Source organism: Penicillium malachiteum (genome assembly GCF_028827825.1).
Source record: "Penicillium malachiteum strain IBT 17515 chromosome Unknown utg000005l:1.0-9002435.0:326005.0-9005861.0, whole genome shotgun sequence".
Taxonomy (NCBI): domain Eukaryota; kingdom Fungi; phylum Ascomycota; class Eurotiomycetes; order Eurotiales; family Aspergillaceae; genus Penicillium; species Penicillium malachiteum.
Window position 1 is genome coordinate 6015237 of NW_026643099.1, and position 15137 is coordinate 6030373.

The following is a 15137-nucleotide window of genomic DNA, read 5'->3' on the forward strand; positions in this document are numbered from 1 at the left end:
TATGGGTAAAGTAAAAAAGACACTAAAAGATCTCAAATAGCTTGCATAGGTCTAAACTCCTTGTAATTCCAAGGAATAGGCTCAAGCAAGAGAAACTTGAATCGATGTACTCAGCTCAGGCAAAGTCAGAGTGAAGAGATTACAAGGAATGAAAAATAAAGATGAAACCGAACGCTGATACCCTGAGCAGTCCTCGCGAGAGGATGGATTTGATTTGAATTTCAATCCTTTTTTTGGGGGTTTAATTTTTTTTTTTTGTTTTCCTAAGCCCCCAACTACGCCTTCAGCCGTTGGAGAATGGGCGAATCTCCAGACGGAAATCCTAATAGAAGTAGTCAGTTAAAGCCCTGATATTTGATAATATAAAGATCAAACCATACCTCGGTGCTTCCCGTGTTCAGGCTCATCAGGGCATTGAAGCCCTGACGAGTGTCGTGGTATCGCACACGATATATGTGCGTGCTATCCGCAACCCCGACCAGTTGAATATCTCCTGCGGCACCCGCACAGTCAAGCGCCAATCGCAGCCATATTTCTCGAAGGGCTTCGTCGGCGACCAGCTTCGGGCTGCAGCGCATGTCGACCAGAAGGTCCGCGCTCCAACCGAACATACCGGTATCCAAATGAGACTGAGCGTGGAAGTCTTCAACGCCTACAGGTTGAATGAGCCAATTCGGGTACCGTGTCTTCATTTGAGCAATTGTCCGCCGCGCATGTCGGCCATCTGAGATATAAACCCAGAAATGACCGTGCATGCTTACCTCCTCGAGGTAAGGACCCCACACACTTGGACCAGCCTAGTAGATAAGTCAGTGGTTATTCTCTTACTGAACGTAGGAAATGTGACACCAACTACTTACGTTTGTGTGAAAAAAGTTCGCGATCTCAAAAAGTGAACTATGTGTGGAAACATTGGACACGAAGAATCGGCGATCGTAAAACCTAGCAGGTCGATTAAGAGTTCGCGGAGCGTAGTTGTACGGGGCAGCAAATGCATGGATTGAATGATGAGCTCCAGGAATCGAAACAGTTCCAGCAGACTCGGTGTTTCGACCTTGCTCCTGGGTCGACACGAATGATTCACTAAATAAATCAGTTAGTGAGGTCAGATTCCACAATGATTTTCCGAAGGTGGGATTCTTACGCTCGCGTCATGTCGATATCCATGAGAGATGCATCATGGTATCTTTCCTGGGCTGGATTCTCGAGTCTCACTGATCCATATGACTCGAGTTGAGTCTGGCGCGAATTCACAATATGGTGGGATCCACCAGAAGAAGAAATATCCATTGGCTCGGACATGATGACCTAGTTGAGACTGAAATTTTTCAATTTGTTGATGCTTTTGAGCACTAACACATAGAAGATGAAATTAAGGGGAAAGGGAGGGAATGGAAGAGGAGAATTAAGAATTGAAGGATATTTGTAAGATTCAAAGGGGAAGAAAACCAAGACAGGACAGGACGGGCTGGTGTTTTGTTTTGAAGATGCTGTGAAGCTGGATCAAGAAGAAGGTAGTCGAGGAATAGGAATGGCAATAAAAGGGTGGGGGTAAAAGAAAAACAAAGGAAGAAAAAGGAGGGAGATAGCTTGAATACAGAATGGAGAGATTGTGGCCTGAAACGATGCGATTGCAGCGGTGGTCGTCGTGTTGTTTTAGGAAATACTAAATTAAATGGCGGCAGTTCTCTGAGAGGGAGAGATTGCGGCCTAGAATAATGCAATTGCAGGGTAGTTTTTATATTATTCCCTGAGGGAGGTGCCCCTTGAGGGAATGGCCGTTGGATTATAGTGGCCTATATCAAGATACTTGACAGCGGTGCCTTTTAAGGACATGTGAATTGGGCAACCGCCATGCCTCTTGGGAGCACAGATCCCTGTAGTATGTATATATTAGCTTTTGGCAGTTTTTTACAGGATATGGTGTCACCGTAGTATGTGAAGAGCTTTATGACGGCAGCCATCTTCAGGTTATCCTTGAACCTGTGGTGATGGAGAGATGCTGTTACAAATCCGCTGCCCGTGTTGGCGTGTTGGTGTGTGATTCTGTGACCGGAAACGCAAACACGTCTTATGAGCTTCCAGTTTGTTGAGTCATATCTGAAGACCCATCAACATAGTCAGGGGATCAGTTAGGATAATCAACGGTCATAGTCCTCTTGGTGACTCACGAGTTGACCCTTGTGGGAGACTGGTTGATTTTGATAGAGAGGGCATATTTCTTCATTGCAACACCTGCAATATTGGTCAAAATTTGCAACGGTGTAATTGGATGTCCACAGAAGATTCAAAGATGAACAAAGTCAATAGTTCTTTGGTGGACATATTACAACAAAGATAGATATAAAAGTTAGTAAAAATAATCTCCCAATGTGGTAATTGGGCCAAGTTTCACAGATAGTAACATAATTTGCACCTCATTTCCTTCATTGGGTAAAATGCTGGTGCATAGGAGATGAGGATAGTGGATGGTCAAGATATGTCGTTAAACTAGAGTCGAGTGGACTTGGGAAGTTGAGTTAGGGTTATATAGTTCGGCTTAACAATCTTCCCTTCCGACTCACCGCCATCCTCTTTTAGCAAGTGCCAAGAATACCTTCCAGTGTTGTGGCCTTGAGAAGAAGGCACTAAGGCGCCAAGCATGTCATCAGCTATCGCCCTATCGGTCATATCGTCACCTTACTCCAGACCCGGGCTTCCCCAGGCACAACACAAAATGCCCTCCATGGCGCCAGCTCTTCCTGAGCCACATGTCTTGAATCAGGTAAAGACTTAAAGGCGCATTCTTTCTGTTATTAGAAACATAAAAGATCATTTCTGACCTGTCCATGCTTATCCAGATCATCATCTCGCCCTCCGATACCGATTACCTTGATCAACTGATCCCCTCCATAAGAGAATACAGTATCGGCAATCGGACCCCGCAATTGCTTCAATCGCTCTCACGCTTTGCAAGTGACAAAGAGGCAGAAATTGAGAGCATTTGCAATACCAACCACCAGGAATTTGTCTCATCCGTTAATTCATTGCTTCGGATTCGGGAAGGAACTGTGTCCTTGACGGCGGAGATCCTGGACCTCAACCAATCGATTCAGACAAGCACAGAACGTCTGGCGGAACAAAAGAAGGCTCTCGTGGAGTCCAGAGGCCATCGACAGAATATTGATGAGACCTCGCGCGCTATTCAAGATTGCCTGGAAGTGCTCCGCCTAGCCAACCAAGTTCATGACCTTCTGGCCAAGAAGAACCACTATGCAGCTCTCCGAGCGCTTGAGGAGTTGCAAAATGTTCATTTGAAAGGGGTGACTCAGTACAAGATTGCGATCATGATTCAACGCTCGGTACCGGCTACCCAGCGCGCCATCGCTGAAGCGGTCATGTCCGATTTGAATACCTGGCTGTATCGAATCCGTGAGATGTCGCAGTATCTGGGCGAGATTGCACTATTCCACACCGATCAGCGCAAGTCAAGGCTGAAACAAAGGGCAGAGAGTATCCCATATCTGGAACATTTCAACCTGAACTCCGCGATCGAGCTCGTAGCCGATGAAGATGAAGAGTATGATTTACTAGAAAATGAGGACCTACAAGTGGAATTTACCCCGCTCTTTGAGTGTCTGCACATTCACCAATCTTTGGGGCAAATTGAAAAGTTCCGTATCGAATATGCCAACACTCGTCGACGCCAAAAAGATCTCTTGACCCCACCCTCGATTACCCTCATAGACGAGGATGGAGCAAGTCTCCACAACCTTCTAGAGGAAATGGCTGGGTTTGCGATCGTTGAAAGAGCCACCATGAAAAGAGTTCCAGACCTGAGGTCGTCTGTAGATGTATGTCATCCCTCCTCTCTCTTCCCTCTGGCTTTTCCTTGTTCTTCTCCTCATCTGTGACCCTGCGGACCCGACCTTGTTGCTAAGGTAGTATGAGCTGACGCGAATTTGATTAGATTGATGAGCTTTGGGACTCTATGTGCCAAGCTGCGGTCGGCGTAATATCGAAAGCCCTTCACGAGGTAGATAACGCAGAGAATATCTTGAAGATCAAGAATCTGATTGCGCTGTTCATGCAGACAATGAATGTGAGTAATGGGTTATTCTTACATTTTGAATCACAGCTGGGGCAATCTCGTGGTCTGTAACTAATCATGCACTAATACAGACGTGGAATTTCCCGGTCCTTGTATTCGAAGAGTTTCTCCTCAAACTTTTTGAGAAGTATTCTGAACTCTTAAAGAAAAGATTTAGCGATGATTTCCAGGAGGTAAACTTGTTTTCCACCGGATTGAAGCTTCAGTATTATAAACTAACATCATTAGATTGTATCAACGGATGACTACATGCCTATGCCGATTCAGACATTGGAAGAATATGATAAGGTGCTTAACGTGAGCTGGTATAATCCAGGAAAATCTCATGAGGAACTAGTGTATGTTCACAAGGCCGCTCCCTTGTCCTTGACCTACTTGTGACTGACCAAAGAAATAGTTTCCCTTGTATCCTGCCCTTCTCAAGGATGTACCCACTGTGCTGCATTGACATTCGAAACTTCTTAAATCAATTTTACTTCTTCGCAAATGACGATTTCTCCCAACCAGGTGTTATTGACGATACACTCAAGGAGGTAGGTGGCATTGACAGGCTACAATACATCATTGTTCGATATTAACATCGGAAACAGGCACTGGATGATCTTCTTTCACGCAAGGTTTGCGACACATTGGTTGAACGTCTTTCCTCACAATATCTGGGCCAAATTGTTCAAATTCTTATCAATCTAGAGCACTTTGAAGCCGCTTGTCATGAGCTTGAAATGCTTCTTGCAGTTGCAAGGTCTCAGAACTCCACGGGCACGTCCATTGCCCTGAGAGCAACCGAGAAATTCCGCAGCAATAAGAAATCCGCTGAGAAACGTATTTTCGAGGTTGTGAACTCAAAAATTGATGACCTTATCGACTCAGCAGAATACGAATGGATGTCGACAACTCCCCCGACCGAAACAAGCAACTACATGCAGACCTTGACACGTTTCCTTTCCAATATCATGAACTCTACACTCCTGGGCCTGCCCACCGAAATCAAGGAGCTCATTTATTTTGACGCTCTTAGTCATGCAGCTAATATGATTCTGGTACGTTAATCATCTGTTCTTCTCTTGTCAACTATCTATATTACTTAAGCTGACACAATATCACAGGCTCAACCACTGGCCCCGGAGGTCAAAACCATCAATCCCAATGGAGTAGCAGCATTAGCGAACGACGTAGAATATTTGGCTCAATTCGTGGATAGTCTGAATGTTCCAATCCTGCGTGAAAACCTCGACGAGCTTCAGCAGACGGTGCAATTGATGCAGTCAGACAATGCAGATGAGTTCTATGATATCTCAACCCGAAACAAGAAATATGGCCGTGTGGATGCCATGCAGGGCCCAGTTCTTCTTGAAAAGTATGCTTGCTTGATCTTACCATTGGAGAAGACATTTACTGACCTGAATTAGACTTACCCGTAATGTGCAAGCTCCAAGCAAAGTTGACAAGTTCGCGACGCTTTCCGCACGTTTCAAGAAGACATGAGTGAATTCTTCAGTTCTAGGTCTTGGGGGTTCTTGGTCCATAGCATTGCATGGAGTTTTCCACAAGAGTTTACACGCCTCTTCCACAAATTTAACGGCCTCTAGGGTACTGAACCCAAATATTAATGTCTTACCAAGATTCCTCTCATGAATTATAGATAGCCTACGTAAATGCTGTTTGCCTTTATTTATTAAATATGGTAGCCTGCCGACACAGAGATGATGAGGTCTGACTACATCTTTGTCGAGTAAGACCAAGTAGTAAAGGAGACTTACTATCTCATGTTACAGGTGCAGCTTTGCATCTCCTCTCAATTGTATCTACACATTCTGAACTTAGCAAGGAAACGCTTCATATAGTCTTTTTACATGATCCCACCTCCATTTTCTCGGTGTAAGTCTTGCATAGAGCATATGGTAGATAGAATACGGAAGTCAGGCACTATGAAAGATTCGGACCCATGAAGGAGATACAAAGCAGGTCAAAAACAAAACAAAAAAGAAATAAACCCTTATACCCAGGCTTCGCCAGAAAACGCGTACGGACAGACCCTTGAAACAAGATAATAAAGAAAAGAAACATTTCTCCTCGCAGGAGTTCAACTCACTAACCCTTATTAGCTGGATCAAAAGACAATAGAAGGATAGTAGTGATTCATACCTGCTGAGGAGGGAGATGCGGGTAAGCATACATGCCCTCAAACATCTGGGGCTGGGGTTGACCGTATGGAGCGGTGGGGTCTGATTGAACTGGGCCCGGGTACATTGGAGGCTGTGGACGGTATTCCTGTTCCTGTGGCATACCATGCTGTCCGAGGGCTGCATAATCAGCAGGTCCCATGTGAGGCTGAACACCATGCTGAGATGGTGGCAATTGGGCCGCCGAAGGACCCGGGGCACCAGCCTGACTGGATCGCTTAGCGTGAGAGGCCGCTTCCTCTCTCGGGACAATGTCAATTAGGAAATCGAACATGTCAGACTTTGAAAGGGCAGCGGCAATATCCGAGCGCTGCAATGTGCGACGCTTGTTGTCTTCGGCGTGAATCCACGCGCGCATGGTCAACTCCGTGATGAAGATGTCACAGCCCTTGGCAAACAAGATCGGAGCCTCTGCGGAAATCATCTTTACTTCCGGATCAGCTTTCATTACCTTCTTGATACGAGCAAGCGGCAGCTGGTGGATCTTGTAATCGTGGTTTTCGCCTTCCAAATGATTGATGACATGTTGCCAGTAGGTCGTCAGGATATCACGGGCGGTTCCTTGCAAGCCTTGATTCACCTAGTAGGCGGCGTAAGTGACAGTACAAGTTAAGCGGCCTGATCAGAACGTACATTGGCCCAGGTTCCAGTGTATAGCTCGGCGAGGGGGGGCATAGCCTTGGGCTGAAAGCTAATAGATTTCAGGGCTGGTCAGCAATGATTTCCGGACGGTATCCCGCAGTTTCATTTCGAAGTGTAGCGGAGTCTGATTCTGTAGTGTGGAGCATACCTGTGCACTGGCGCCTATTAAAAGAGACCAAAAAGAAAGTGTTAGCCGTGTATCACACGATAGGATAGATTGCGATCATGACATCGGCGCGCTGGACGGAACCAATGCGCGGGAGTACGGTGATGCCCAAAAATAGACGGATGCAATAAAGCGCGCTTACCGTAGTGGCCACCATGCCTTGTGTCATAAACTGGAGGCTCATGCTGTTGTTGGCCCTGCTGTCTACCCTGTTGCTGGCCGGGACCTTGAGGAGCTGGATCCATCACGTTTCGCGTTTCGCGCCCGACGACTATGGGGCGAATAAAGCTGGTGGGTATCGGACCGGAAGTCGCAAGAAGAAACTCAGTTAATCGAAAATTTACTGAGAGGATAGCCCTTGAGTGGAGGGCAATTAATTATCCTATCGGTATCGGTGGTGTTGGAAGGAAGCGCGTCGCCAAGCATAAGCTGTCTGACGCTTTCGGGTCTCCCAACCCCCGCTTCTTTCACGGGAAGCACCTAACTACTAGGGGGGTCAGTTGCTCTATAGACAAACTTGATAGTAGAACATGGTAGTAAATATGAAATTTTTATTTCAAGACTATCAGATTGGATTTACATATTTCAAAGTTGTGGTTTCTAAGAAATCAAAGGAGCAGAAGCTCCAATTGATCAAGTACAATTAGTATGTAGCCCCGGACTTGACGATACCAAGTTGAACACTCGATACATTGGATTCATATAGAGCCGGGCTGTATTTTATATATATTACTGTACTGTCACGTATCAAAAATTTTACGGCTATGTCATGTGATCTCCACCCGGACATAGAGTTCCTCCGACCCGAGGACTCAATAACAGGAAAAAAAAAAACCTATAAAACCCATTCTTCCTCACTTAAACTTTTCAATTCCCACCCTGCATCCACTTTGGTAGGGATGGTTGAGTCAACTCATGTGAAGGTCAACGTCCAACCTCAAGAAGAGGTGGACTTGTCTGATGACCAAATTCAAAAGCTTCTGCTAGAAGCAGAGAGCCGCCTTCGTGGCGAGGATGTTCAACTGCAGGAAGTCGATTCATCCTTCCAGTATGTTTGATCCAATGCTTATGTCTCATCTGGCAAGGAACTAACAACAGTAGCATCCCCAAGCTGTCTTCCGGGCACGCTCTCGAGGCATACGTTCGCGAGAATGATGATATTGCCGTCGTCGATTCCGCCCAGCTGATCGACCAAAAGCAGAAGGAGTTGTCCAACTCATTGCACACCACTCATCAGCCAAAGAAAACAGCTAAAGTGAGTTTCTACCCCTTTGTTGCCCTCCTTTGCCATTTCTTGTTTGCTATGAGGAAAATTATCCCACGCATAAGCACTCGATACAGCGTCCGCAGTCCGTCTTGGCCTGTGCTGTACCAATGAGAGTTTCTTTTTTCATAGTTACTCTGAGCAAACCTACAAAAATCAACTTTTGTTCTTCATCAAGCTATCATTGAGACACTGTCGACTAACAGTCCATCTCTTACAGGAAAAGATCACAGCTGGCCCACAATGGTTCGACCTCCCAAAGACAGAGATGACCACGGAGCTTAAGAGAGATCTTCAGCTCCTGCGAATGCGTTCTGTCCTAGACGCAAAGCGACATTACAAGAAGGACAACGGGAAGTTCAAGCCACCTGAGTTCTCTCAAGTCGGTACCATAATTGAAGGCGCAACCGAGTTCTTCAGTGGTCGTATTGTCAAGAAGGATCGCAAGAAGACCTTCGTCGCGGAGGCGATGGCCTTGGAGAAGGAGAACAGACGCTTCGAGTCCAAGTACCGTGACATCCAGACCAAGAAGACGAGTGGAAAGAAGGCATTCTACAATGACCTCAAGGCCAAACGAAACCGCACAAAGAAGTGATGACGAAGTCAGCATCCAAGTGCAAATGATATATTCAATTACTATCATCACTGCCGGGTGGATTTATATTTCTTCGATCTCACGCTGCTTTCAGCTATCCTCGTGGTCGCTGTGGACTATGTACGACTGAAAACCTTGACAAGGGTTTGTGTCACCAGTTGCTACCATCCGGGTTAGCTGCCAGGTCTTCGGTTGGGATTGAAAAGGGTAGTTCCTTACCTGCATATCCAAAGCCGCTGTGCGACCAGCCTCCAAGACCTCTTCGTGTCCTGCCTTGCCCTCTTCTAGAATTGCGTTGAGCTCACTGGCATCTTTGCCTTGGAGCAATTCCTCATCGCCCCGGGGCACTGGAGTCAACACTGCATTGTTGGTGACCAAGCTGAATGCAAGCACCCGAAGGCCACAGTGCCTTGCCACCACGATCTCTGGCACGGTGGACATTCCCACCACGTCGGCTCCCATCATACGAAGCATTCGGCTTTCAGCTCTTGTTTCGTACCTTTACCAGAACCAGTTAGTAACTCAGACTGAAGGGAATAGTGTTTTGTACTTACGTGGGACCTCCCACGAAGGCATACACTCCTTCGTGCAGTTTTCTTGTTTTCTGCGAAGGAATAATCTCCTTCCATGTTTGGTGAACATGACGACGCAGATCAAGGTCGTATGCATCTGACAGAGGTGGAAAACGAGTACCGAACTCCTCGATATTCGGACCTCTCAAAGGATGTACTCCTGCGAGACCGGCCAAGAAGATGTGCTGAATAGTAGTTAGCAAATATGAATAAAAACTTTGCAACCTAAAAGATTTTCCACTTGCATCATTTAGAAGCATGATATCGCCCACGTCGTAATCCGGGTTCAAGCCTCCAGCCGCATTGGTCACTGGTATCTCGTTAGCTTGATCTGAGTGTTCTCACCTGGGCATGACTCTTTCTGTCCTGGCATATCCGTTTAAACTTACACACAACCGTATTCACACCAAGTAGTTTGAACACACGAATTGGAAAGGTCACTTGGTCCATAGAATTTCCCTCGTAGAAGCTAGCCTACATTAGTCTGTAAACTTACATGGCTGCTGAAAAGAACTTACTGAGCGCGGCCAACCATAAAAACTGCAGGGATCTTCTGACCCAGAAGTCCAAAGACCAACTTGCCCGCATGTCCAGCGACTTCGGTTGGGTGTTAGCCTTTAAGTTTCTCATTCACCTGCCGGGCATAATCTTACCTGTAGGACGGGGGAAATGAGGAATCGATGCATAGTCGTATTCCACACGAGGACCTGCCTGAACGGTGTCTGCTAGTCCACTTAGTCCAGAACCGCAGACGACTGCAACCTGTGGCTTTTGTAGCCCATCGGGAAGTTGGCTAGCCAGGAATGCTACCGCTTGCTGGGTTTGTTCCAGGATAGAGAGAGTAGTTTGATTCATGTTGCAAGTGACTGGGATCCAAGGTGAGTGTAGAGAGAAGAGGGTGCATGATGCATCAAGTTGAAGTGGAGTGGATCTCGAGAATCTTCTGATACTGCGGAGTTGTGTGTGGTTTCATTGGTCGAAGGGAGAAGTCTCGACATTTTCATACATTTTATCCTGTATGTGATACCTGGTGTGTTTGTAACAATCTTGGGATTAAATATCTAATTTCAAGTTGTTAGATTTTTACTAGTAATGGTTTATTCTTTATTCTATAAAGTCTTTATACTATAATCCACCCTAGATGCCCAGGTGGTTGCTAGTGTATGCCAGTGTATGTGATGCCCCAAAGTGAGGGGAAATACAGTGACACTCCGACATTAGAAAACATACATGATTCACAAAAAGAGTCCGATTATAAAGATCTGAACGATCTAGATACTAAATCTATAAAGAATCCATATATATATATATATATAGATTCCAACCCTGGGTCTTTAATTACTGGATCAACCAAATTGACTGAACCAGTTGACAGTCCATGATCGAAAGGCGGTGAAACCGCATCATCAACTGCAACAGAAAAATCCCAACCGCGCAAGAGATCATCAATTAGAATCAATTGACACAATGTTCGCACACAAGACTCGCTCCTTGCTGGGAGCTGGACGAAGCTTCCGAGTATGTCTTCTTCTCACAAATTTTAGGGACTCGTATGCTGACCGAGTGGTGGAAAACTCCAGGTTTCTGTGCCCATCCGTTCTCTATCAACTCCGACTCAACCTATTGCTGCGAGCACAACCTCAGAGACAGTACCTCAATCGACCCCGACTCCCGTGACTCCCGTTGCCGAATCTGCGTAAGACCCCAGATATACATACATTTCGTATTTAGTGGAACACAAATTGATATCGGATTGAATTTAGATCGACACCAGAGACGCCCAAGACCCCCAAGACCCCCAAGACCCCCAAGACCCCGGAGCAGCCTCTCGAATCCCGCGTGAAAGAATGGTCAGTACACTACTCACCGTGACGAACTACACAACTCCGGCATCCCCAGAAATACGCCATACAAAAGCCCAAGCAAAGTACTAACAGATACTAGGTCCGAACGACTAGGCGCTCTGGGTAGTGAAACCCGACTTCCACGAAGCGTGCAAGCGATTTACATGCGCCCCCTCCGAAGAAAGGCCGAATACGGACTTCCAGTCTGCGATCTCCAGCTTCGATCCTACAGCGTTGAGAACGTGGAATTCTTCGCCGATTTCGCCGTCCGCGCCGCCTACTACCTCAACCTCCCCGTCTCCGGACCAGTTCCTCTCCCACGTATCGTGGAACGTTGGACCGTGCCCCGAAGTAACTTCGTTCACAAGAAGAGTCAAGAGAATTTCGAGCGAATCACCCTCCGCCGACTGGTGCAGATTAAGGATGGAAACCCCAAGGCCGTACAGGCTTGGCTTGCTTTCCTCTCGTAAGCACGCATTCTACGGAGTGGGTATGAAGGCTAATGTTTGGGAACACGACAGTCTTGGTATGAATGAGAACTCTGTTAATCTTCAGATCATTATACTAATTTTAATATTTTCACAGATGTTGGCAAGTCCATGGATGAGTCTGTTGCGGAGATCGAGAAGTCCTTGGCTCCTAAGCTTGGACAATTCGGACAGCGCAAGGACAACTCTCCCGACCAAAGCATTTTCGATACCCTGGACAGTGACCGGTTTGCTGAGCGTAAAAACCTCTAGTGGACTTTGATCTGATAGGTGCTTGAGCTTTGCATTTGGGGAATCATTTTGGCGTCTTTCTAGCTTTACCTTTGTTTATCCTGGCTCTCTGGGCCTATGTATTGTATATCTATGTATTATCTTCGATATTGAGGCGGAAGAATCTAAAACAAAATATCTTGAATACTTATTCCAAGAACAATGAGTATATGGTTCCGCAGAAAATGGACCTAGTCTGTGATGAACTGACAGAATCTCTTCCCAATCGAAGACTTCCTTATATCACTGGCAGAGACCCCCACAAGAATATTAGAGGGGAGAGTATTATTTTTTAGCATATAAATCAAAAATAGCACCACAACCACCTGGACATTGATCAGTCCACGTTCATGGTCCTAAATCATCACGTGATAAATGATGTTTTGTACTGCGGAAGAACAAGAATCCCTCCCTAACTTGTAAAGGAATATCACCTTGAGTGTATACTCATTTCAAGATGAGTACCATGCTCCGTCATCATGCCAGTAAAGCTGGTCGGTCACTTGGTGGACAAGTATCCCAGATCCGTAGCCAACCCTCCCAATGGCATCGCATGAGTTCATCAAGCTCAACCTCCACTCCGGCACCGGTCATCTTTTCAGGAATTCAACCAACAGGCGTTCCACACCTTGGAAATTATCTAGGCGCGCTGCACCAGTGGGTGAAATTACAGAATGAGGCGACTCCAGAAACAAAATTACTCTTTTCCATCGTGGATCTGCACGCGTTGACGGTCCCGCAGGAGGCTGCTCAATTGAGGAAATGGAGGAAGGAGGCATTTGCGACTTTGCTTGCGGTGGGATTGGATCCTAAGAGATCGACGATTTTTTATCAGTCTGATGTAAGAAATTCAGGTTATATCAAGGTTGTGAGCTGGACTGATCGATTACTTAGGTGCCAACTCATGCCGAGTTGATGTGGATTTTAAGCACTGTAGCGTCTATGGGATACCTTTCAAGAATGACTCAGTGGAAGGTAAGATTGAGATTTTTTTCATATAAATCCGTCCGTTTTTGGGATTATCTACTAGTCAATTTGCTAATTGAGTCACAGAGTAAGCTACAATTACCAGAAGATACTACTCTAGAGGATTCAGAGGCTCGGGCTCAATTACGTCTTGGACTTTTCTCATACCCCGTGCTCCAAGCCGCCGATATTCTTGTCCACAGGTAACTATTCCTCATAATTTATCAACTTACACATACTCACCATCACTAGGGCCACTCGTGTCCCCGTCGGCGAAGACCAAAGACAGCATCTTGAATTCTCAAGATATACAGCAAACAGCTTCAACCATATTTATGGGGATATCTTCCCCATCCCAGAGGCTTTAATCTGTAAGAATTCCTCATTTTAAGAAGTTACACCTCGCACTAACCAAACTCAGCACCTGCAAAGCGAGTAATGTCTCTAAAAGAGCCCACATCCAAGATGTCAAAATCGCACGCCGATGAACGGTCCCGAATTATCTTAACCGATTCACCCGAACAGATCCACAAAAAGGTGAAGGTAGCTTTGACCGACTCCGAGCCCACAATCACCTATGATCCGGCTCGCCGACCGGGCGTTTCCAATCTCATTGAAATCCTCAGCCATGTTGAAGGAGTCACATGTGAAGAAATCGCCACAGAGTACCAATCCGCGAGTCTGCGCACCTTAAAGGAGCATGTAGCAGATCGTATCGCGAATCATCTTAGTGAAATTCGCGAGCGATATACTGAGATCATGGATGACCGGACCGGACTCCTTGATAGTGTTGCTCAGCAAGGAGCGGAAGCAGCACAAGCTAATGCTCGTCGAACGATGACCAAGGTTCGAAAAGCGATGGGCTTGTAAGATAATTGTAAGAGAGACGCGCTGTTCATTGTACATCACCATAAAGCCATCCTAATGTGGCAGATACTGTGGCGGATTCCAAGGTTGTCACTGCCGATCTTTGTATATTAAATATTCCCGAAATAGAGTCCGAGTCCCATGAAGTACCAGTACAAGGCACGATGCGGGGTCCTATCATGATATTCTACTAGTACCAGACTTGAAATAACAAGATCATGTACTTAGTAAAAGGATTTTATTAGATTCTACGGCCGGATGAGAGTTTTCTTTCGAATTTTGACGAGGCTCTTTCCAAGGCTCAGTGAGTAGGGATTTCTGCGCATAATGGATGTAAAGAAAGAACTGACCTCAAGTCGAATTCTTTCAAATGTTGAAACACCAGTTGTAACTCCATATAACATAGATATCTTTAGATACGTATGTAATATGAGTGATGATGGGATAAAAGAAAGATACTAGCAAGAGCTTAGGCTGTCTTAAGTTAGATGAAACAGCCTGTAAAATAACTCTTGGAGGTGCCCAGGTGGCTTCTGTATACTAGTAATGCTTCTAACAGGCTTGGGAGGTTTTTCTTTCCCAAGGAAAGCCTCGGATCTTTCAAGTTTCAAGTTACTCCAATTTATAGATAGTCATATATTCTTTTATAGTTTAGTATCCAAGATCTGGCTATCCTGCGTTCTTTGAATACTCAGATGTCTCTCTCGGTATCTCACACATCAATGAAATAGCCCAAAGAACAGGCAAAGGGTGGTATGATACAGACTATTGAGAAAAGAGCAACCCAGCAACATTTGAAACAAAAAATGACACAAGTCAAGCCTTTCAAGCACTTGAGCTTCAGATAACTATTTTAAGCCTAAAAAATGGAGCGAAAGCTGCATGTGTAGGTAATGAAAGATATAAAAGCCTCAGAATCCTCCAGACGTCAGGGGGCTTCCAAGGTTCAAGTTCAAGCTCAAGTCGCAGAACAATCCACAAAGTACAAAATACACCAGGTCACGGTACATATACCACGCAATATATAGACTTGAAGCGCGACATTATGGATCAACATGGCAATTTGAAGAAAGACAAGGGGAATCCCCTCTTAAAATCGCCACAGGAAGAGCACTGGCAAGAGCATCATGATAGTAGTATCTCATGGAAAATCAACAGCCAACTTAAAGGACTTAGACATTTGTGGCAGC

At 45.7% G+C, this 15137-nt stretch overlaps 8 protein-coding genes across 8 annotated transcripts; 5 read left to right on the forward strand and 3 right to left on the reverse strand.

Annotated features, from left to right (window-relative positions):
* Positions 1-283: 283 nt before the first annotated feature.
* Positions 284-1302, reverse strand: N7483_012228 (putative meiosis protein MEI2; the record flags this gene model as incomplete). Its single annotated transcript, XM_057095655.1, has 4 exons — positions 284-322; positions 381-797; positions 861-1083; positions 1145-1302. The coding sequence occupies 4 exons, from the start codon at positions 1300-1302 to the stop codon at positions 284-286; spliced, it is 837 nt and encodes a 278-aa protein (XP_056941626.1).
* A 552-nt stretch (positions 1303-1854) lies between these two features.
* N7483_012229 (uncharacterized protein) lies at positions 1855-2093 on the forward strand (the record flags this gene model as incomplete). The annotated part of the gene is made up of 2 exons (XM_057095656.1): positions 1855-1882; positions 1918-2093. 2 exons carry the CDS (start codon positions 1855-1857, stop codon positions 2091-2093), a joined length of 204 nt encoding a protein of 67 aa, XP_056941627.1.
* A 623-nt stretch (positions 2094-2716) lies between these two features.
* On the forward strand, positions 2717-5575 carry N7483_012230 (Rab GTPase-binding exocyst subunit SEC15; the record flags this gene model as incomplete). The annotated part of the gene is made up of 9 exons (XM_057095657.1): positions 2717-2764; positions 2841-3833; positions 3950-4081; positions 4162-4263; positions 4319-4428; positions 4488-4623; positions 4681-5130; positions 5197-5447; positions 5500-5575. 9 exons carry the CDS (start codon positions 2717-2719, stop codon positions 5573-5575), a joined length of 2298 nt encoding a protein of 765 aa, XP_056941628.1.
* A 654-nt stretch (positions 5576-6229) lies between these two features.
* On the reverse strand, positions 6230-7326 carry hapE (CCAAT-binding factor complex subunit HapE; the record flags this gene model as incomplete). Its single annotated transcript, XM_057095658.1, has 4 exons — positions 6230-6853; positions 6907-6957; positions 7064-7077; positions 7224-7326. The coding sequence occupies 4 exons, from the start codon at positions 7324-7326 to the stop codon at positions 6230-6232; spliced, it is 792 nt and encodes a 263-aa protein (XP_056941629.1).
* A 654-nt stretch (positions 7327-7980) lies between these two features.
* N7483_012232 (Fcf2 domain-containing protein) lies at positions 7981-8940 on the forward strand (the record flags this gene model as incomplete). Its single annotated transcript, XM_057095659.1, has 3 exons — positions 7981-8129; positions 8183-8336; positions 8566-8940. 3 exons carry the CDS (start codon positions 7981-7983, stop codon positions 8938-8940), a joined length of 678 nt encoding a protein of 225 aa, XP_056941630.1.
* Positions 8941-9056: 116 nt separating this feature from the next.
* N7483_012233 (purine-nucleoside phosphorylase) lies at positions 9057-10367 on the reverse strand (the record flags this gene model as incomplete). Its single annotated transcript, XM_057095660.1, has 6 exons — positions 9057-9101; positions 9160-9439; positions 9495-9822; positions 9902-9981; positions 10031-10109; positions 10166-10367. The coding sequence occupies 6 exons, from the start codon at positions 10365-10367 to the stop codon at positions 9057-9059; spliced, it is 1014 nt and encodes a 337-aa protein (XP_056941631.1).
* A 612-nt stretch (positions 10368-10979) lies between these two features.
* Positions 10980-12096, forward strand: N7483_012234 (mitochondrial 37S ribosomal protein uS10m; the record flags this gene model as incomplete). The annotated part of the gene is made up of 6 exons (XM_057095661.1): positions 10980-11030; positions 11093-11208; positions 11276-11362; positions 11457-11822; positions 11878-11882; positions 11942-12096. The coding sequence occupies 6 exons, from the start codon at positions 10980-10982 to the stop codon at positions 12094-12096; spliced, it is 780 nt and encodes a 259-aa protein (XP_056941632.1).
* Positions 12097-12667: 571 nt separating this feature from the next.
* Positions 12668-13950, forward strand: N7483_012235 (tryptophan--tRNA ligase MSW1; the record flags this gene model as incomplete). The annotated part of the gene is made up of 5 exons (XM_057095662.1): positions 12668-12955; positions 13009-13089; positions 13168-13283; positions 13333-13451; positions 13502-13950. 5 exons carry the CDS (start codon positions 12668-12670, stop codon positions 13948-13950), a joined length of 1053 nt encoding a protein of 350 aa, XP_056941633.1.
* Between the last annotated feature and the right edge of the window lie 1187 nt (positions 13951-15137).